Source organism: Gymnoscopelus braueri, assembly GCF_963280865.1.
Source record: "Gymnoscopelus braueri genome assembly, chromosome: 19".
In the NCBI taxonomy this organism is placed as follows: domain Eukaryota; kingdom Metazoa; phylum Chordata; class Actinopteri; order Myctophiformes; family Myctophidae; genus Gymnoscopelus; species Gymnoscopelus braueri.
In genome coordinates this window covers 36,583,732-36,607,483 of record NC_137621.1, presented here as the reverse complement: position 1 = coordinate 36,607,483, position 23,752 = coordinate 36,583,732, and the positions used below count along the sequence as shown (strand labels likewise).

At 42.0% G+C, this 23,752-nt stretch overlaps 1 protein-coding gene across 1 annotated transcript in view; it reads right to left on the bottom strand.

Annotated features, from left to right (window-relative positions):
• Positions 1 to 462: 462 nt before the first annotated feature.
• syne2b (spectrin repeat containing, nuclear envelope 2b) overlaps positions 463 to 23,752 on the bottom strand; it is a 188,590-nt gene continuing 165,300 nt past the window's right edge. Inside the window, exons 124-137 of the mRNA XM_080414797.1 lie at positions 22,538 to 22,720; positions 17,231 to 17,368; positions 16,554 to 16,748; positions 15,726 to 16,038; positions 15,184 to 15,252; positions 13,860 to 13,996; positions 13,081 to 13,210; positions 12,069 to 12,280; positions 11,295 to 11,495; positions 6,615 to 6,743; positions 5,285 to 5,479; positions 4,177 to 4,251; positions 3,609 to 3,658; positions 463 to 2,952 (exon numbers count right to left, since the gene is read on the bottom strand). Coding sequence (XP_080270923.1) covers positions 2,742 to 2,952; positions 3,609 to 3,658; positions 4,177 to 4,251; positions 5,285 to 5,479; positions 6,615 to 6,743; positions 11,295 to 11,495; positions 12,069 to 12,280; positions 13,081 to 13,210; positions 13,860 to 13,996; positions 15,184 to 15,252; positions 15,726 to 16,038; positions 16,554 to 16,748; positions 17,231 to 17,368; positions 22,538 to 22,720 — 2,238 coding nt within the window. The 3' untranslated portion in view covers positions 463 to 2,741. The remainder of the gene's footprint in view (positions 2,953 to 3,608; positions 3,659 to 4,176; positions 4,252 to 5,284; positions 5,480 to 6,614; positions 6,744 to 11,294; positions 11,496 to 12,068; positions 12,281 to 13,080; positions 13,211 to 13,859; positions 13,997 to 15,183; positions 15,253 to 15,725; positions 16,039 to 16,553; positions 16,749 to 17,230; positions 17,369 to 22,537; positions 22,721 to 23,752) is intronic.

The window sequence follows — 23,752 nt, the reverse complement described above, 5'->3', positions numbered from 1 at the left end:
CTTATTGTCAAGTGACCCACAGAGACTGCTCATGCCAATTTTCATGCTTGTATCACCAAATAAACCATCATATCACTTAACTGCCCACTAAGGTATCGGCCATCTTGAAAAATGGCCGCCATCTTGGATTTTTGAGTGGCTCGATTAAAAAAGTCAAAGAGTTGACCTAAAGGAATGTTCATGCCAATTTTCACGCTTGTATCACAAAGTGAACGATTGTTCCTACTATCCGCTCTACTATCACTGATTTATATGAATCAATCACATTCCTACAGTAAGTGGTTTGAAATGAGATTCTAATCAGATCTCGTACACTGAAGCTTGATTCATACTTTGTCATACAACGGTGTCACTTGTTGAAAATGACAATATACATGATAGATGATTGGTTGATAGATATTTCAAACTATGCTTCAGACATAATTTCATGCAAAACACACACAAAAGACATATGTCATAATATTATGGCAAACAACGTTTATTGTCAGTCAAATATTTCAAGCTATACAAGCTATGCTTATAGGATTATAAGCATTCAGAAAATAAATTGAATTGTATACACAGTCACATTTTCCTCTGTTATGTTGGCTGTCTGAATGCAATACATGTGGCAGAGTTTGTATTCTTCGATTGACGCCTGATTCATACTAGAGCCCCTTCAGGGCTCTATACTGTGTATTTTCTGTTTTCGCTATACATTTTAGAAAATAGCATCTATTGTCTGCGAAAGTTTTCGGAGAATACGAATGATGTGGTTGAAGTAGTTGCGTGGCAGTGTCACACCAAAAACAGCAGATCTACAAGCACAACTTGTCGTGCTGTGAGCTTGTAGATTGGCTGTTTTTAGTGCAATATACGATGAGTTATATTTGGCGCGCAACCAAGTATAACTCAGGCTTAATGTACAAAATATTGGGGACATTTATCACTTTACCACTTAAGTAGAACCTGTGTTAGTCATTTCAGAGCATAAATATTCGGTAGCTCCTTCTGTACACAAACTGCATTTTGGGGGATTTGTTTATACCACAATATAGCTCTGTTGCATTTCTTCACTGACATGTACGTTATCCTATGAAGCCAGAGTTAGAATACATAGACAATCCTCTGTACACAAATAATGTTCTTTGACACGAATACAACTACATTCAATGCTCATTCAAAGGATCGCTTACATTCAGTTTCTGTACCCAAGTCTGACATAGCGGCATTACTGTACATTGACTTAGGTAATTTAACTGCATGGTAGAAACATGTTTCAGAGCAGTTTTAACGGTAGCGCCACACACACACACACACACACACACACACACACACACACACACACACACACACACACACACACACACACACACACACACACACACACACACACCTGTCTTTGTAGATATAGCTGTTAACCACTTGAATCCTAGCATCCCTCTTCAGGGGTCCACATTCAGTGAAAATAGCAGATCTACAAGCTTTTAGATCTGCTATTTTCAGTAGCCCTTGGGAATCCGATCAACTAAGGGTTTAAGTGGATCCAATTGCAGTGGAAAAGCACCAGATAGGGGTGGGGTTTACCACATTAAGAGCAGTTTGAAAATCGAATGATTTTTCATTCGTTCCATTCTAAATAGAAACAGAATTTTTATTGCGTTCTGGCCACATAATAAAGTTCCTCAACTGGTTAGGGGTAGGCTAAATATAACGATAAATAAATGTAATAAATGTTGTTTTTTTAAGTTAGCCCTATAATAACTGAGTCAGATAAAACTGACTTTCTTTTCATCTCTGAACTGTTCTAAGTGGGAAACTCCACCCTTTTAGCAATGGACACACAAAGACAAACGAAGTGAAATGACTCAAGTTTTAAAGTGAAAACCCACACTCTCACACACATTATCAATAATTGAACTACGACTTTTCAGTAGATTGCCATTATATACAAAACAATTTGATACAATCAAAACCAAAAGTTGCAAACGAAATATCTCTCTTTTCCAAACTCGCTGGCTACACAAAGCCTTGTCTGCAGAATCACTTATCAGCTATAAACAGACTCGGTACGGTGAACAGTTTGCTAGACCAAAGAAAACAACACTTTTTCAGTCAGTATGTAAAAAATGCTCTCCAGAAGTGGTTGTCCAAAAATAAAACAATACAACAGCAGTTACTGTATAATAGAAAATGTCTAGTGTACTTAAAGTCATTTCATGCTTTGGTTATTGACAGCAACTCTTAATGTTCTTCAGCTTTTAGTGATCATACAAAAAGAAAATTGAGATAACAAAATAAATCTTCAGGCTTTTCTGTGTACTGTGCAATCGTCGATGAAAACGTTTGTCTGGGACATTTACTGACAAATCTTGTCTACATATAAAAACCACGTTACTTTAAAATGAACCATTGATATGGCTTTGATGAAGAGCTTGACGCTCTACGAACAATAAATAGGTCTTTAAATAACACCATAAGAATTTAGACTTAACTTTTAAAATTTAGAAGAAAGAAAATAACAGGGACATAAATCAGTGCCCTCGCAGTCTCTTGTCTGTTAGTCAGAGGGTCTTTAGCGATAAAGAGCGGCACATTGGAGAGCTCACACTCACACACCACTCATGACAGGAGTCCATTTCCTACTAGGGTTGATGCTTCGCACAGGAAGCTAAGAAACAGTTCACCAGTCAGAACACGTCCCCCAAGGTTCAACCACAGTCAACCTGGCGTCCCTACATTTTCAAAGGTAGCAACTCAGCTCACGTGGGTGGAGGACCGTTGGTGTAGCGCAGCATTGGGTAGAAAGAGCGGGCAAAGTTGTTGGTCAGTGTACAGCTGAAGTCCTCCTCAGACATGGGCACCAGGCAGGCTAGAACCAGCAGGAGGAGGAAGAGGAGGTGGAGGGGGAAGGCAGCGCGCAGCACCCGGTGGAAGAAAGGGCGAGGTGGGGAGGAATCCCTCTTCCTCTCCCTGGAGGGTGGGCAGAGAAGGCAGTGTTAGCGTGGTGGATGGTGGCGCTAGACACAAGACCACAGGGTCACCAAAATCAGGGGTTATCCTCTGGGCTTCATGCACATGTGCATAAATAAAAACTGGACATAACTAAAACGCTTACTGATTTGAGGAAAGTTATTATGATTAACTAAAATGAACAAAATAACAAAAAAACATTTCAGTGTACTGAAATAAAAATAAAAAGACGCTTTACCAAAAAAAATGAACTGACTAGACCAGTTTGTCTGTATTGACAAAGTAGTGTTTTAAATGGTACTGTATGTTTATTTAGTACTGAGAGAAAACACAATGCCCACAACACTGAATTAAATAAAACTCAAGGTGCATGGCCCAACAGCATCATGAGAACAAGTAAACAGCCAGCGCTCAATAAATGTCCTTATACATAGATTTATTGTGCCTCACCCAGACAGAGCAACGGATGTCTATCAACCTAATTGGTCTTCCTCAGATTTGTGTTGTCTGGCTGTTATCTTGTTCTCAAAGTGTTTTTTGTTCACTATACATTTTGAAAAACAAACTACATAAAAACGAATGACCTATTCAAAACTATAATAACCTTGTTTGCGAGGGAATATTGAGAATTAGCTTATGACGCATAAAGAACTTACCTTCTAGTGGTAGTGGGTTTGACTGCAGCTGTACTGGGATCAGACTCCTCCTGAAATAAAAACAAAGTTAACCACATGAACCCTAACATCCCGATTCTAGGGTGAACATTCAGCGACAATAGAAGATCTACAATAACATGCGCTGTGAGCTTGTAGATCGTGTAGATTTGGTATAGAGGTTAAAAGGTAGGGGGAAAGTATGGATTATAGATAAGATCAGAATGTTTGAATGTTTGTGCATTTCCTGGTAGAACATCTATGGACGTTTTCACAATATTAAATAAAGTGTCCAGAACATTAGCTATGTCTAGTTTGTCAAGTGGATATTTAGAACAAAATAATACATTTCTAATAGTCACTAACAATACTATCATAAGAAAACTAAAACTATCATAAGTGTCCTTTTCTTCCAGAAATATATACATAATATTATATTTATAAATAATACTGGTCCGGACGGTTGGCATGGCCGTCTGGGCACCTAGGCTGGTAATCCCGACTATCTACCCGGAAATAAATGTTTGGCTGTGGTGATGTCATGATGATTTGCTCTATACAGCTGCCATACCTTCTGCAGCAACAGAGGAGACATGAGTGTTCCCAGACCAATGCTGTCCATCTCTGAGCTGCTCGGACAGGATTCCTGACAAACACAGGAAATGGACAGGGAGATGGTCAACACCAAAAGGTACAAAACCAAATGGTTTCTTCAGATAACATTCCTCATCATGGTGGTGTTGTTGCTCACTATTAGATACCAACATGTTATCAAAGCAGCTGTAAGTAGTTGTGGGCAGAACTATGTGAGCCAAGCTATGATACAAGTTAACCTGTTAAATGTTATGTACAGTGTAAATTGGTTTCCTTTCTTTACTGTATAATTTTGGATCAGAGTAATGAAATTACAATATTACACATGGTTTAATTAAACGTTTAATACAAGAAAAGAACGAAATTGAACAAAAAAAATACGAAAGTTAGCCAGCTAATGTACAAATCTGTCATGGTTAGTTAAATAAATAGTAAAAACAGCGTGATTGATCTACAACCTGCCTTTCAGCCAAGACGATTCAACCTGAAGGTTATCCGTCGCTGACATATAGAGCTACAACTATCTTATTTTCTTACCGATTATTCTATTGATTGACTTTTTCGATTAATCTAATAATCAAGAAGCTTTTTATTATATAACCCTAATTTTGATATATAAAATATATCTCTCCCTCTCTCTCTGCTGTCCGGCAGGAACCAGCTAACTCCAAAAGGTTCATTTTTCAGGAAATAAAAAAAAAAAAAAATGGTTAGGAGGTTTTGTTTATCATTGATAAGAACAGCTGAATGGACCTCCAAGCTCTCAATGAGGTTGGAGGTCAAAAGGGGGTGGGGCCTGGAGTCAGCAAAGCCAGCTAACTCCACCCCCCTTTGCTGGAGTTAGCTGGTTTAGCAGAAAGTTTGAGGATCCAATGGAGTTAGCTGCTTTTGTCAGAAGCACCTTTTAATACTTTTCATTGGTTCAATATTTTTTTTACCAACACACAGACGTAAAGGGTGTTCAATAGCACTGATTTATGGGGAAAAAATGCAAAAGCGGAAACATTGAGTTAGCTGGTTCCTGCCGGACAGCAACGATATATTTTATCCCAATGGATTAACTGTTGCACCCCTGGCTAACATACCAGTCTTCCTTGCAGTACGAGGAGGTCACCGGCCACCTGTCGGAGCAGGAGGCGCAGCTTGTTGGAGATGACGTGGACCTTCTCCTTGGCCTCCACGCTGTCCTCCCCTGTGGCGGCCTCCAGGAGGAGGTGGGAGGAGATGTCCTGCATGGAGGAGACCTGCCTCTGACCAGCACACAGCTCCTTGTCCAGAGCCTGCAACAGACACACAGCACCGGCCTCAGTAACACAGCTGAACTCTGGTCAGCGCATACACACCAGTGGTACTAACCTCTGAGGTGTGTTTCACATTACACTGCTCCCATAAATGATCACTTCTAAGTGGAAGTCCACGTAGTGTCACAATGTCAGCACAGCATACTCTTTTTTTTTATTACTATTTCTACTAAATGTCCAACTAATTTGTACAGTAACATCCTGGTGTGTGTGTGTGTGTGTGTGTGTGTGTGTGTGTGTGTGTGTGTGTGTGTGTGTGTGTGTGTGTGTATTTGGCCTTCTGTGCGTTTCTGTCCAGAGCTAAATCAACATACATCGAAAGTAAAAATGTAAAAACACCATGCTACACTATGTCGTCCAATGTAAAAATAAAAAAAAACACCACGCTACACTACTGTATGTCGTCCAATGTAAAAATAAAAATAAAAACACCACGCTACACTACTGTATGTCGTCCAATGTAAAAAAAACACCATGCTACATTATATCGTCAAATGTAGAAACCACAAAAAAACACCATGCTACACACTGTCGTCCAATGTAAAAAACGTTCAGGCTAGCCAATTACAATGCTCCTGTATTGTACTTCCAGCTGATGGGATGTACTGCCATTAAATTAATGCTGAGCTGTCTTAACTAAGTCAGTCTTTAGTCCCTTTTTACAGAGTTTAGAGTGCAGACGTTCAGAAAAGCGTGCCCCAAATCTGACCGCTGCTTGATATCACAGGCGCGTAATACATAGGCCTATAGTTGCTGAACGAGCATGCTGGATCTGAAAATAACATTGGTTGGTGTTATCAGGACATCGTAGGAGGAAGACAGGAGAGACAATTTACAACTGGCACATGCTGCGTTAGACTTTCCTGTCTGTAGGTACAGTAGATATGCAGCTGCATACATCACTATGATCATTGGGGCATGCGTCCTGGCGGAGATGTGTGCTCTACTGAGTGCATCTTTCTAGTTACAAGTTTGCATTTACATACAGTACAGTACCTGACTGCTCAAACAAACAATCAGAACGATATGACCTTTCATATGATTGTGCTTGGAAAATAATGCCAAATTCTAATCTTAGACTCAATGACACAAGTCTAAAACAAGTCTCTTTTACCAGGAGTGTCTCTCTGTGTTCCAGCAGGGCAGTGTGCGGGGTCTTGGGGTCATGGATGTTGACGGCGTAGCATCTGTTCTCAGCCTGCGCCAGCCACATCAACAGGGAGTGGAGCATTTCGTGGAACTCCTACGATAGCGACAGGACACCACGGGGTAAGGGTAATGGAAAAACGTGACAGCAAGTACAGTGCAAGTCCTAGATACTACATGTAATATTAATATACAATGTACATAATATTAGCTAGGTCTGCTGTTACAGCTACAGTAAGCCCTCACACATTTTATGGACACCGAGGTCTCTAGTTTGAGGCTGGTAAACTGGAGCCTTCAGCCTATAACTACCCAGCGCAGTGTTGTCGCTGAATTCCACACAGGCGCTAATGCGCCCCTTCAGGGCACAGATTCCCAAGTATTGTGAAGTATTGCAAGAAAACTCTTGCTGTGGATGTGGTGTTCCTGTTTGACGAATGCAATAGCACCCACGACATAGATCTCAGAAAATCTGAGATCTCTGCCTACTGATACATCTTGGGGTAATCTATATCCATTGAATGGGCTTGGAAGGCAGAGAAAACCAGCACTGACAAACCTACACCTACTGCTTTGAAAACCAATCCTAATACCATCCCAATATTAAGGCACAACCTAAAATCCTTGCATTGGTTCAGCGATGTGGTTATTTTTTTTTATCTCAGAATTGTTTCCACACAGTTTTAGCCCACTCATTGAATAGATGTCACCAGATGGTGGAGATTTCTGATCTTCGCGACTCCGTGACACTAGACTACCCATGACAATAATTTACCGGAAAACAGATATTACATCAATTTTCCCCTTTATCATTTGAATACGGCACACAAACAAAGATGGCAGAATAGAAATACAATAACAGCCAGGACCACTGCCAGCTGTACCGATCGGATTCCACTGCTGTGTGTCAAACTTGCAAACCCATCCACTGTGCTGTCGATAAACATTTCACTTAAAAACTAGTGGCCTAATAGTAACATTAGGAAGACCAGATATATTCAGTTATGCACCTTGTCACTAATTAGCACCCCTTCGATTAGTTAAAACCTGAAAGCACTTAAACCAGTGATATTCAACTGGTGGCCCGCAGGCCAAATCCGGCCCCAGTAGAGCTTTCTTGTGGCCCCTGGAACACATTCTATATTCCAATTTAAAAATAAATGTCCAAAATTATTATTAGGTGGTTGGTTGTATACAGGATGACCATTTTGAATGTTTTTCATAACTGTTAACCAAAGCTCGTGAATGGTTAATCAACTATCAACCGATAAGAATAAAATGTAGGCTATTATTTAGAATGGATGAATGTTAGTGATTCACTCAGGGTCCTCAATTAAAACCCACAAGTGCTGCATTTGCAGTCAAGATTGCTGCTAGAACCCAAATATGGGTAAATGTTTTGGTGAGTAAATCCCATAAGAAAATACAGCTCACTTCATATGTACTTAAAGGTAGGGTAAGTGATATTTTTGGGTTAAAACAAAAAGTATTTTGTTAAAAGGTTAAAGCACTATATTCTGATAGTAATCATTGCTATAGAGTGTTTGTTCAGTAACAGGAGTCTCCCCGTCTCTCCAGCTCTTTAATAAACAGAAAATACATTTTCCGGTAGGTGTCAAAATCTCAGCCAATCAGGAGAAAGTACCCATTTTTAAGCTTCATTTTTATAGTGTTCCAGTTCCAATTTTGCCTGCTCATTTCTTAGTGTCATCACTTCCAATTTCACTTGTTTAATCTATATCCTGATTGAGTTCTCTATCCTGATTGGATAAAATTGAAAATGAAACTGAAAGGAAAATGCATTTTCTGTTTTATAAACAGCTGGAGAGACAAGAAGACTCCTTTTACTGAACAAACACTCTATAGCAATGAGTACTATCAGAATATAGAGCTATTTAACACTTATTTTAACCAAAGAAAATCACTTACCCTACCTTGTACTTAAGTATAGTATCTGGTGTTAAATTGTATTTAAGTATCAAAAGTAATAGTACAAGTATCACAAGTAAAAGATTAAAGACCTTTTCATATTACAAACAAAACAGCCAGAAATGTTCTACTTCTACTACTTCTCACTACTGTCAGAATATTGTAGCTTTCAAGTAGTTCAGCCATTTCTTTTTCCACCATGTAGCAGGCTTGGCAACATCGCTACATTTCAGCGGTGCATCAACATACAAGAGCACAGATGAGTTCTGAGTGCAGTTCATCTATCACAAACCAATCATTTGTATCTATTTCTGGGTCTTGAATGGATGTTGTCCATTTTCACCAAAGAAATGATTCACCTGTATTTTGTCATCTTCTCCATCTTCATTGACTTCAAACACATCATAAGAGCTTGTGCTCTTATCAACCGGGTGCTCGAACCAAAAACCTTTCATTCATACGAACATGTAAACACTTCACCTTGCCAGCCTGCCTCTAGTACTCTTACAGCACAGACCTTCCATGCCAATGACCCCTGAACACAACACACTGACGTATCTACTCCCTATTTCCGTAATATCAAAATCTAAGCCTGTGCACTGTAAAAGACTGGCACAGAAATGATCCTATCAAACATCAAAATGCATGAATGCAGTATGAAGCAGGCCCTAATAAGTTACCATATTGGACATATATGTCCATTGTTGTGTCCTATCACACAACAAACGGTGAAACGGTTAACCATGAACATTTTGTTCATTTCTGTGCACAGCCTTGTGGCCCCCGACTTCAAGTCATTTCACTATTGTGGCCCCCAGCCCAATCTAGTTGAATACCCCTGACTTAAACCTTCATGAGAATACCACAGGGTTCTTCAACCACAGTCCTAGGACCGCTAGGACTGCTGGATTTCTGTACAACTGGGAAATTGGTTGTCATTCAAGCAATCTAATCAGGGCAGCACTAATAAGGGTCCCTATGCAGCAGGGTTGAAGAACCCGAACCCTGCTGTCTCCCAACCATGGTTCACATACCATTAGCAAGTCAACTGCATTCACCTAACTACTAGGGCTGGTAAATTAATATTCGAATTTCGAATATTCCTCGAATATGGGGAAAATATGTATATTCGAATATGAAAATCAATATTTGAATAAAATAAATAAATAAATCCAAAAAAAATAATATATATATATATATGTATTTTTTTAAAATAATAATAATAATATTAGAATATATTAGAATATCTGCCATAATGCCGAATATCATTTCTGAGTTAAGTTACCAGCCCTACTAACTACTGCTGTTTTTGACGCATTTTCTGGATTTGTCTCACATACGGTTCTCAGAATCAAATTTTGGCCTGGCTCAGGGGCCTGTTCCTCAAAAGGTGAATTAGAGCTAAAGCCTGGCTTTACCACCTATCCTGGCTTAATTTAGCCAGGATTAGAGCTGAGTCGGTTCCTCAAAAGGTGAATTATCTTGAAGATTAGTTTAGCCAGTTCACCCTGGCTAAGTTTAGCCTTATCCGATTCCTCAAAAGAGAATTGAAGCAAGCCTAGCTTAGTTACCATGGCAATTTAGCTGTGAAGTTAGCCTGGTCAGGAGCAGGCTAACAGCCAAGCTTTATTAATCCAGTGCCTTGTTCTTCAAGTTTTGTGAAATAGCTGTAGCTGTTAGTCCAATGACTCCAATCATAAACCAATGAGTTTTTCTACACTTATTCAATTCTTATGCGAAAATCAAAGATCTACAAGCCCGAAATGTTTTTGTCTTATGGCGGCCGGGGGTCCCCGGCCCCCCATGGACCCCCGCCCCCGTGGACCCCCGGACCCCCGTGTACCCCCGGCCCCCTGTGTACCTCCGGACCCCCGTGGACCCCCGGACCCCCATGGACCTCCGGACCCCCGTGGACCCCCGGACCCCCATGGACCCCCGGACCCCCATGGACCTCCGGACCCCCGTGGACCCCCGGACCCCCATGGACCCCCATGGACCTCCGGACCCCCGTGGACCCCCGGACCCCCATGAACCTCCGGACCCCCGTGGACCCCCGCCCCCGTGGACCCCCGTATACCCCAGACCTATGTTGGGGGTCAACGGGGGTCCGGGAGTACACGGGGGGCATATTTTGGACAACTTGTGCATTTAATTTGTCGGCAATACTTTGCCACGCTTTCTCCCTGGATCTATATTTATTGCGGCCGTGTTTCCTTTCTTGCTTATTATAAATTTTACTTCCTTGTAAGATTCCATGAGCTGCTGCAGTGCTGCTGTTCAGCCACAGAGAAGAACGCCGCTCTGGTTTTGGGCTCCATGATTGGTCAAGTTCAAGGATTCTGCTATCGACTTTCATGGTCTTTTATAGAAATAAGTGAAGCCTGGCTTCATTATCCTGGCTCGACACAGCCTGGCTTGACAAGGCCTAGCTCGACAAAGTCGCTCCTTTTCAGCCTGGCTTGGCGTTCCAGGAACCGAATAAACCAGGCTATACGGACCCGACTTTGTCAAGCCTGGATTTGACTTAAATCCAGGCTTATTTAATTCACCTTTCGAGGAACAGGCCCCAGGATGTATAGTACTAACCATGAGTAACCCATGGGAGGAGCAATATACAAGCTCTATCTGCAAGCTCACAACGCTTCATGATGCGACGTGATGTGCTCTTGTAGACCTGCTACTGTATGTTCGCTATCTAAAAATAAATACAAATTTCAACCTGGCACTCCATCAGGGCGTTGTGCAGTCGCCTCTCCCAGCTCTCCAGGGCAGCGCAGGCCTGAGTCCAGCTGTGGTTGGCTGATCGCAGGCCTTCCTGGAGCTCCCGGAGCTCTGCGCTGTCTCCGCGCTGGAAGTGTCTGCTGCTCAGATTGATGGAAATCAGCAGACACTTGTAGCTGTTGAAGGTCTTCTGCATCTCCTGGTTGAAGGCAAGGAGAAAGATAAAATGAACTGAGGTCAAGATGGGAAGCTCTTTGTTTGGCCACAGGACGATGCACAGAAAATATATCTATGTCGGGCAGAAACCTCGTATCTAAATTTTTCAACTTTTCATGTATTTTTCCCCGTAATTAATGCCCTACTTCGTCATACTACAGTGACAGTAGTACCAAAAGTAGCCGATCTACAAGCAAGGTTCAGCAAATAAGTATTGCTTTCTATTCTGTAACAGTTGTGCTAGTCAAGTTCTTTTTCTTTTTTTTTGGTTTAACACTTGCATTTTAGCAGGTTCTCACGTTAATCAAGTATTCAATAAATCAATTAAAAGCAATAGTCTTTTAATATCTGTGTATTTGTGTCCAGGTGTGATTGAGCTCTGGGAGCTGAGAGCTTATCATTAAACATGAAACATTTTCCACTTTCTCTCATGTACCCTCAGTAGTACCTCCGCATACCCCTAGGGGCACACGTACCCCCATTTGAGAAATGCTGGGATAAAGGATTGACAATTTGATTTAACCTGTTGTTGCCTGAAGCTGCAGAGAAGCCTTACCTTGAGTTTCCTGATGTTGCACTCCATGTCCCTGAGGCTGGTGGCTGGAGCAAGCCTCTGCAGCCTCTCCAACTCCGGCAGCACCCTGCCCAGCCAGGAAGTGATGTCACAGAGGTCAGAGTTGAGTTTCTGCCACTGCTCCAGGTCCTGTTTGATATCCATGTCATGGCTGAAGTTCTGGGCCTGGATCAGCTCCCAGCGCTCAATCACACCTGGACACAAATACACAGACATTAAACATGACTATTGAAAAAAATCATTTTTGTATCAACTTTAACACATTCCATGCCAGAGTTTAATCTCATAATGTACTCACCAGTGCCAGCGTTTTATTGTTGTTTTTTAGTTTTTTTCATGTCGCCACAGACCTCGCTAAATAAGTTAAAAGTGCGCGTTCATTTGGTTCTAAACACACAGCGGATCCGTGAGAAACGTCCAGCGAAAACAGTTTCCAAATCCGTGCCGCCATCTTGAAGCTACAGCCGTTCAACGGTAAACAGTGATCAGCGAGGAGAAAAACAACAACCAGAGAAAATCGAGTTTTAAACAGGATCCCAGACAGGAAGCGGATACGATCGAAAAAACCGGAACCCGAATAATTCCGTTTCCGACCGGAAACCGGAAACGGAAATGGATCAAAAAAATTCGGAAAGTGCACCTGGGGCACTTAACATGGGAATCGGCGGTTCGCGTAGATCTACGCGACTGGCACGCTGCGGCTTTAAATAGGTTCGCGTAGATCTACGCGACTGGCATGCAATGTGTTAAACAAATCCTACAAAGTGTAAAAACATTTTAACAAAAAGAGGAACCATGTGTCTCTACCTGGTCGATTCCTGCATGATCAACTTCCAGTACAGTTTTCCATGTTAGTTTATTTCAAGTTTTCAAAATGTTGTACTTGATTAAATGTACTTAGTTACTTTCCACCACTGGCTACATCCCCCCCACCCCTCCCCAAATGGTGTGTTACAGCTGAAACGGTTGGTGTTGTTTTGCATCCATCTGGTACCTGTGCTGGTCTGTTTGTCGGCGGTGCTGCCGGTGAGGCCTGGTTCATCCAGATCCTCCTCATCGTTCAGAATCAGCTTGACTCTCTTCACACTGTTAACACTGCCACTGCACTCTGACATGAGCTTCACCTGATAACACACGAGCAAAAAACAATGCCTTCACTGTATTGAACACAAGGACAGCATGTGCAGGGCCGGATCTACCATATGGGCACTTTGGGCACGTGCCCAGGGCAAAACAAAATTAAAAAATAAAAACAAATTTCACAAAAAAAATCCCCATCTTGCAGTTATCTAATACGAATTAAATAAATAAATGATGTCAAATGTCTCGCGCGTGCGAGAATCGGGCACCTGCGCGCTTCGCGCCATTGCAGTTCCAGTGCCCAGGGGCACTGAGAGGTGTTAATCCAGCCCTGAGCATGTGCCAGTGTACTTGTAGCTCCAAGGAAGGGAGTTCTGGTGGTGGTGGTGGTGGTGGTGCGCATTTGTTTGTGTATTGTGTGTGTATTTGTGACTGTGCAATGTGCATGTACTACACTTAGGCAGCGCTGCCGATGGAAAGAAACTTGTGGTGTGTGCTTAGGATTTAGCGCCAAGTGTGTGTGTGTGTGTGTGTGTGTGTGTGTGCGCGCGCGTGTACGCTCTCACACACAGCCCTTTCGGTGGTAGGGGGTGCTTGGGGTGAAGTGTCAATACTTATTTGTGTGTATAACTTTCAGAGCTCTGCTGGTGATAGGGGCTGATGAGTAAATACTTGTTTGTGTGTATCACTTACATATCCCTGCGGGTGGTATGGCGTGCTGGTGGTGTGTGTGGGGGAGGAGCCCAGCCCTCTGATGATGTCTCTGGGAACACGCTTCCTCTCTGGTGTGTCCGACTGGTGCCAGTTGGGCGGGTCTGTCACAGACTTCACTGAGAGCGGGGAGAGGAGCACGCGAGCCAGTGTCAAACCCACAACCAGATTCGGTTCACAGAGACTGTGAAAAGTCTAATTATATACTTTGTCGCACGTCCAAAACAGCCGACCTACAAGCTTGTGCGATGGAGCATGAATTAGGTTTAGCTCAGTCAAAAAAGAGCCAAAAAGAGACAGAAAGTGAGAAAATAGACCGCAGGGAGACATAAAACAAAAATCGCAAGAGAGAGAATGGAAAATAAAATAAAACCACAGTAAGGTTATGTGATCACGGGTAACTTGTGCTTACTGAAGCATTCTGTGGTCCAACGTACACAGAAATCCTTTCAAACTGTACATGCAAACATCTGCAACGCCACAACAATGGAGTGATGATCCATAACATGCAACGAGCAGCATAACAAACTCAATGAATAAAAATAACGTAAGTTCACAATTCAGTGTCTCATCATGCATGTTCACGTCATCACACGTTTGGTTAAAAACTCAAGGAGTTCACATTTCATTTGAAGGTGAAATATGAACTGTAGCTCCTTTGCCAGGAAGGCCTCATTGGAAACGCAAAAACACGAATGAGGCACAAAACACAAAGTTCCTCATGCAGTGCTCTTCCACTAATAAATTTTCTACCTTTAAATTAAATTGTAATTTTAGTTAGGAGTTATCCAAATAAAATGTGGGAATGAAGGCCAGGCTGCAGGCTGTGAATAGGCAGGGTGTGCAACCAGACATGAGGCATGACAGTGTGATGGTAAGTAAGGAGTATAATGCCTCATTGATAGTCCGTCATATCATGGTGACCCGCACCAGAAATAGCAGATCTACATACTCACAACGTGTCATGATGCAACGCGTTATGAGCTTGTAGATCTGCCAATTACGGCACCCGTCACCATCGTATGACTATGAGTATAAATCAGGCTTAATATCCTAAAGGGTGGAGGTTCATGCCTGGCTTAATATCCTAGGGGATTTTTTGTTTTGTTTTTAAGCATAGGTTCTATTTTTCGATCATTTGGTCCACAAACGTGGGATGGGTGTAAAAAATATTGGAATTGGTCCATCTAAATTACCGGCAATTTGTTTGTGTTCCAAATGCTCTAAAATAGGGTCCAGGTTTAAGAAAAAAAATCCCCTTTAAGCACACAGTGAGTCAGAAGCATGCAGGTGGCAGAGTGCCTACCCGAGGCCCCCTTCAACGCTTTGGCAGTCGCCTTAACAAACGACTCTGTGCTCTCTGTGACCTCTACATCTGCAAGAAAGAATGCAAGACAACGGAATAACCTACACAGCACTAGTTACTGTACAGTACATCTATTCTCAAAGGAATCACAGGACTTCAGTTCAGTCTCGCACGCTGCGAACTCCGGAGTATGCAAGTCAGCGGAACAATGGGTGTTCGGAGAAAAACACAGAACTAAAGTAAAATAACCACCACAGAGCTCTTAGGCTCAGAGAGCTAAGGAATGGAAGTGTTTTGAGAGATCTTAAAGGCTCTAACAAGACTGGAGAGACGATTATGAGAATTAAAAAATAACCTGAGGTCCACTGTAGACAAGGAAGTCAAAGTTGTTCTAAGAAGTACAAAGATTGACAGTCAATTTTCAGATGGCAGAATTTTCTATTCTCGGACCACTATTGTCTCTCAAAACTCCTGGTACGAGAGCCAGGATTCATCTCCCTGAGCACATTGGGGGGAGGGAGGCGGCAGACAGTAATTACTACCTGACAGCGCGCTGAAGAAGGTGGCGTCTTCATCATCCTCGTGCGACGAAGACCCTCCCACGTCCACGGTGTGGTCCCACTCTAGCGGTATGGAGTCCACGCTGACGGGGGTCTCCCGACCGGATCGCTCCAGGGGAGGCGCCAGGAGGTGACACACGGCCTGCCGTCCCGCCGACAGACCTCCCCCCACCACTCGACCCATCTCCTCTTCCTCCTCCTTCCCCGCCCTCCAGGACGGAGGGGTGGAGGTCAGGTCTGGCGAGTCCTCCAGGTCCGTGTCTCGGTCCGACAGCTCCCGCTCTTCCTCCAAGACCTGGAAATGATGCCATATACGTCAAAGGGTCGTTTCAATGTTTATGTAGTTTCCATATCCAATGAGGAGCTTTATAATGGCATGCCCAAAATAGGGATTGATTATTAAATCGATTACATTATTAATCCATTCAGACCAGGAACGCATCTGTGTCATTTTAAGATTTCTTTGGCTATTCCAAAAATTAATGCTTAAAAAAATATATCGTGAAAATGTGTGCAAATCTTTGAATATATATATTTTTAAAGCGAACATTTTAACTCAAATTGAACCACTGATATAGAAACGTAGGATTTAGAAGACATTTGTAGAATCCCCAGAAGCAAAGATTTGAGTTAGGTACAAATGTTCGCTTTAAAAAGATTTGCACAACTTTACACTTTACAACAAATAGCCAAAGTATGAAATAATGGTTACAATCTAAAATGACAGATGCTTTCAACAACTGTTAAATATTTCTTGGTGTGGTTTGAGTGAAGTGTGTATGTGGGGAGATGAGAGAGGTGTGTACTGACAGGCCGTCTGTTGACCAGGCGATGGTGGAAGCGCGCCACCCTGCCAAACACCTCCTGGCAGTAGGAGTGGAGCTCCTCCAGCTCGTCCTCGATCAGCACCGCGTCCAGAGGAGCGCTCTTCTGAATCAGGTTCTCCCCGAACACGATGAGGGCGTCGATCTTGTTGGTGTTCAGGGTGATCTCCTGCTGGAAGCCCTGGAGAGAGAACAATCCTTTCAGTCACGCATATCCTTGCTGTCGGGGGCAGAAACCATGTGTTCCAATGGATCCTATGTAGTGATTATTTACTTTAGTCACAAGCTCTTGTTAATACTTTTAATTGGTCAAATATTTTTTAAGTCCACAGACAGATTTGACCACTTTCAATCTGGTGTCCCTAGTTTGGGACACCAGATGTCATTATAGGCAAAACTAGCAGATATACAAACAATGTGTTGTGAGCTATAAATCAGCTATTTTAGCTAATTCAGCTTACAAATACAACAAAGTATAAACATTTTCATTTATGAAAACAAATCTAAATAATATGAAATATGATGTTACAAGGTATCTACCCAACAGCGACCATAAATTTAACTGGTTAAAAAGTCGTTTAAATAAGCAAATAAGCACTAAAATAAACCTAAAAACATTTGTTATGAAGGGATTTCTGGAGTTTTCCATAAGGGTAGACTTACATTGAGCTGTCTCATCTTGTCTTCAATGTCGCTCTCTGAGAAGTGCTCCACGTTGGTGAGCTGGAGGTCCATCTCTGTCAGCCACACCAGGATGCCCTCCCTGGTCCCCTCAAAGTCCTCCCTCTGAGAGGTGAAGTGCTGCAGGGCAATGAACAGCAAAACCGGTTCCACGTCACTCATTTGAAAAAACTGTTTACATACAAATAAATAAAAACGTTTACACATAAATAAATTCCAAAAAGTGCCTCTCCGTTGAGCTGAACTGATGCTTTGGCTTTCAGGAAGAGAGTGCACCCCCCCCCCCTATAAGCTACAAACCATGGTTCAAAATGTTTTAACTCAATAGAGTACATGGATTTTGTGTGTAGGTGAGAGAACAGCAGAGCACTGCTCACAGAGCAGATGATAGGTTTAATGTATTAAATTTGTCTGTATTTGTTGCCTTGGTATTGTGGCTTTGATCGTAACTCTTCTTCTTTTTTTTTACCACTGGCTGTTTGCAAAGTTGACAATCTAGGAGTGAATGATAGTGTCACATGTTTGATATAGACGACATCTATATATATATATATATAGCCGACAACGCATCGCAATCACGAGGCATTGTGAGCTTGTATATCTATTATTTTTGGCACATGACACCATTCATGTGTCACAGAGCATACATTTAAGCATAGCAACGTTGCGGAGAAAAATCGCAGCGATTACCCATTACCCATAAAATGTTAAACCATCAATGGTGTTGGGTATTATTAGCTATAGTATAGTGGAAAGTATTTACAGCTATTTGACCCAGGTCTTATACACAGCCACCACCGGGCCACAAAACGGGTCAAAAGATCCAATCACTGGGACTTCTTTGATTACAGGCCACCAGGCGCTGGGGGGCGTGTCTTCTCCTCCGCGTCATCAGCGCCCATACCCTTGGTGGGGTTGGCGAAAGGGCCTACTCTATGTGGAGTTTGCATGTTCTCCCGTGTCTCCTAGGGTAGTTAATACCCTCACAAAAACATGTAGTAATCGTGGTGGCTATACTATACCGCCTCCCCCATGACAGCCGGGGCGCCTGATGGAGGGGAAGGGAACTGGTTGGAATAACATGTTCCTTCCACGCGCTACGTCCAACCAGGGAAACTCCCCCCGTCAGGTGACAAGAAGGTCAGTTGGCTCTCATGCATTGAAGGAGGCATGAGCTCGGCCCTGGGCTCCCTAGGCTGGTGGGGGGAGTGTAGCGCCCAGGATCACTTAGAAAATTGTCACCGGGTAAATTTATTTTTACAAAATCGCGGGATAAAAAAAAAAAAAAAAATGCAACAGAAACATCCTCCATCTGTCCAGAGCCTGGTGCCACTATAAACACAGCAGCTTAGCAACATGACTGCGTCCACGCATTGTCACACTGTCTGAGAAGTGACCTAAATACTGACAGCTTAGGGCTTGGCCTGGTGTGCAGCACTGTTAACATCATGACACCGTAGGTCACCTCCCTATCAACGTTTATGTCCGTTTTTTATAGAGGCACAGCAGAGACACCCCATCAAACACTGGTCATTTAATGTGATATTAACCACTTAAAACTGACAAACTAACACCAGTCCTCCGTGACCTCCACTGCCTCCCAGTCAAGCACAGAATAGACTTCAAAATACTAATCACTACCTACACCACGTCCCCTCCCGCTCCCTCAGGTCGGGTGATGCCAACCTCCTGGACACCCTCAGGACAAATAAGCGAACCTGGGCTGACGGGGCCTTCTCGGCGGCTGCCCCCTCACTGTGGAACTCACTCCCAGCTAACATCAGAGCTGCCCCCACCCTCACCACTTTTAAATCCACACTCAAACCCCACCTTTTCAGACTCGCATTCCCTGCAACATAAATCCCAACCTCCCTTTGTTTACCTTTCTTTTATAGATTTTTAAGATTTTTTAACTAGTTCTTCCTAAGGGACCAGTCGAAATTTACATAAGGGGGGGCATGGAGGAAATGTATGTGCCCTGATCTAAAATGCCATGACCCTCCCTTTGACAAAAAAAAAATATCAATGACCCTCCCCAAGTGATTACAAAAAAAAGAGTAACCCTCCCCGCCTAGAAGTGTCACGATATAGCCTATCGTGGTATTAAAATGTGATGATAGGTATTGTCATGATGTCATACTGTATCGTAATATTTTTTTAATTGTTTTTTTAATACAAAAAAAACACTTTCTTTTTTTTTGCCGGTGAAAGTTAGGAGTTTTTACTGTATGATATGAAATGTAAAGCTTATCATAATCATAGTAATTATTAATCATGTCCTCCATCATATTCAAGGTATTTTGGAGAGAAATGAAACAGACTCCAGTCACTTTCAGTTTAAAGCACTGCAGAGGGGAGGTGTTGTGTGTCAGCTGATGCTCGCTGACGCTCGTTAATGTGACATGCATCTGCACTCTCAAATAGGCCTACATCTAATCTAAGATTGTATTATACTGTATCTGGTATTATAGATTTTTTTAGCTGTTGGAAATAACTAGGCTGCACTTGGTTGGTAAAGTCCAGATGACAAAAATATGAGGTTTGTGGAATTTATAGTTATGCAGTCTTATATTATATTATATTTGTTATATCAGTGTCTATCTGTCCTCTGAAACAATGGGTTTATAGTTAGTGAGAACTTCACTTCTCCATTAAGCTTGCACAAATGTATTTATTTGTGTACAAAGCACTTTGTAATTGTTTCTAACTTGCTTTATAACGTTATTTATAAGATGATGGCCAATGTTGATGATACATGAGAAAAGAACATTAATAATATATCATATCGATATCATGCCCAACATCATGTATCGTATTGTGAAATTCTTGACACCCCTAACCCTCCCCATCAAATTCAACATGACATTTAAAACTGATATGTCCAATGTTTTTCTTTCCACATTGATTAGAACATTGCTGTAGTGTAGTCAGTCTTGCTAAATGCACAGTGTATCTGTAGTAGTGGTAGCAGAATGGATAGTGTTCTCATCTTACATGTGGGAAACCCATTGAATCCTGGTCAGATTGAAGAAAGTTGAATATTTGGTAACCAGTAGTTTAAAACTTTTGTCACTCTGCCCTTTTAATTATCAACTACAACTACACTGTTGCCTACATAAAATAAATTAGGCTATCAATTATGGCCTGATGCTTCTGGTTTTACTTGTGGAGCTAGGCATCTATACACAACTGTCCATATAGAGCCACATTAATCACATGCACAGAATTACTTCAAATGATTATGAATATCCAGTTATAGTAGGCCTATTTATAATGCATCTCTCCAATAACGCCTGTTGAAGTTTTGCTTAATTGTTCAACCACCATCGTTAAGACGCTGAATAGATTTGACTGGGTCGTTCACACTCGCTGTGCGTTGATGGCTTGTTAACGACCGTCATTGATTCTAAATAGACAAGGTGTTACTTGATTTGAATTCTTTGTATCCTTTGAAATGGAGAGGGGTCATTGACCACTGTTCTGCTGTACTAAAAAGGTATATAAAAAACGGACTATTTTATTCAATTTAATTCAAAATTGCATGACCCTCCCTTGGATTCAAAGTAAAATTAGCTGACCCTCCCTTGGACCAAAATTAGAAAGGCATGACCCTCCCCTATTTTCCTCCATACCCCCCCTTATGTAAATTTCGACTGGTCCCTAATACAGTTTTTATCTTGTTTCTGTAAAGCGACTTTGAGTACCTAGAAAAGCGCTATATAAATCAAATGTATTATTAGTCCTACCCACCAACAGTCGAACCCAGGTCCCTCACCCAAGTTCTGATATGTTTAACACTGAGCTAATAAAGCCTGACTGCTTGCTCAGGGGAGAATTTCTATTTTGACCTTCAGGCAGTACCACTTGTCAACCTGTAGGGGTCAAACCAGACCACAGGACCTACAGTACATTTCTCAATAAAAGAGCAGGGAGACCAAATACAACCAGTGCAGTGGTGTTAGTTATATTGTACTAACATACTCTACCATACAAATTGGTCAAAATAACATTTTCACAAAACAAAAGTTACAAAGTGGGGATTTAAGCCCTTATTTTATAATTGTTGCCCAATTGTGTTGAAAATAGCTGATCTATAAGCTCACAATAATCTGGACAGATGGAGGATGTTTCTGTTGCATTTGTACACTCTCGGAGTTAAGTACACTGAGGATTTTGCAGTTATTGAGGGTCCCAGAGATAAAACATTGAATCAAAAGGCGGTCCATGAAATTCAAAAGGTTGAGAATTATTGCTGTAGATCTCCAAGATTTTGTGGTTGTTTTGTGGCTATCTAATATAATGAACATTATTGGTATGTATCCAGCGATGAGTCTTCACGCTGTTACCATCTGGTGAACTGATTATAATTTTTTGCCTGGGTTTTAGGGCATGACAAAACCACACACAATTCTGGTTTAATAGAAATTGCAATAATTGAAAATATCCAATAACAATTAAATACACCTGGATGAGCAAAAGGAGCAAATTGAATCATAACCAAGTGGCCTTGTTCCATCTGCCCTCCTTTCTCATCTCCCATGACAAACAACAGGATTAGAGTTTTTTTTATATGCTGATTGATTGCACAATATCAGAATCAGAATCAGTTTTATTGTCACATCACAGGTTTACAAGGTAAAGAAGTGGGTGAAATTCGTTTTTGTACATCGTTCCCATCGCAACGTTAATTTCCATAGAAAGAAGAGGGGGGGGGGGAGAAGAAGAGGGGTGGGGGGCAAGTGGGAAGGAGATCAAAACAAGAGAGCAACAGACCACCCGAGTCTTGTGAAGCAGAAAACAGCCTTATTGATCTCACCTGTCACAGCTACTTCAGAGGAGGATACAGGTTGAAAAGTCAATCGATAGATCGGTCTATCCATCTACAAGTATTCATCAACTGACAATCACCTCACCTAACCCAATGGTTCTCAAAGTGGGGTACGGGGAAGCCCAGGGTTGTCCCCAGCAATGCAGAAGCGTTTCAGAACATTCAAGCCCTATTTTATTTTTAAGCTGTGACGCATTGTGAGCTTGTAGGTGTTAGTGTTAGTTTTGAAAAATGTTGAAAAACATTTATAAATCTTGACAAATCTTCTCTTATGGGGGTCCCTTGCATAAAGTCTATTTCAAATGGGGAGTACGCGGCCAAATACATATCGATTTGGGGGTCCTTGACATGAAAATATTTCGGAACCACTAACCTAACCAATCGAGCAACCAGCAAACCAAGCAGCCAATAAAATTACCAGCCAACCACTCACCCAGCCCCTCCTCTCTGAACGTTCTCACCTTGAGTCTACGGAGCACGGCGGCCACCCTCCTCTGCAGGTGGTCCCAGCGCTGGTTGCCCTCATGGACCATGACTTTGAGTCTGCTGGCAGCGTCTGTCCTGTTCTCGCGGGCGAGGCGGCGGTACTGCTTGTTGACCAGCTCCAGCTGAGTGAGTCTCTCATGAACCTGCCTCTGGAAAGCCTGGCAGAGCATGAACAGGGAGGATGAGACATGTTATGTTAGGAGCCCACCTGAGGTCAAATCTCTTTTGTTTTACTGACATTTTTATTATTTTCGTAATCAAATAAATAAATCAACGAATCAACGCCACATTGCGACTCGTTGCCAGCTTGAATATTGCCTATTTTGGGTATTTCTATGATCAGTTATTTATTTATAATCAATTAAATTGATTAGGTTGATTAAAGGTTGCACGCCTATACAGCAGACAATACTATTGATATATCTCCCTCACTATTCTGACAGACATATTCGTACATGGGAAGAAAATATCTACTTTTAATGTGGTCACAAGCCTACATGTCTAAGTGCAGGCTCGTTAGACAGTCTAACCTTTAAACCACTGTACGTCGGGTCCGGGACCACCAAATAGAAATCTGAGTCTCTGAGTGAACAAATGGAACCAAATGGACCCCTAAATAACACTCATGATTTTCCAGTGTAGTTTGGGGTCCCAGAGAAAACATTTTTTTTGTATCAAATGGGGGTCTGTGGCCTAACGCATATCAAACTGGAGGTCCTTTAATTAAATTAAAAAGGTTGAGAATCACCGCTTTGAAGAAATTGTGATTTTGTAACCCGTCAAAGACTGAATATGTTGTAACTTTTTCTTTACTCACTCAATAAAAAAGATTATATTTAAAAAAAAGAGGATCACTGCTTTAAACTACCTCCACCCCCTATGGTATTCCACTGATACTCAGTATATAGGTCAGTGGTGGCTCTCTGTGGGATGAGGCATCAATACCAGCAACACTCAGGTCCCTGTTGCTGTGCAGATCAAAGGCTCAGATTAGCAGCCTCCACCATGTGCTGGTAATCCCAGTCCACACATGACGGCCAAAGGCTCTGTCTGTCTACAATCACCCCTGGATTACCTGCTACTGAAACTCACAACAGACCAAGCTCAAGCAGCATTAGAGGTTTACCACATAGAACGTAGTGTGGAGTGCCTTCTATGAAAACCCTTGAAGCCTTTATTCGCCATTAGCC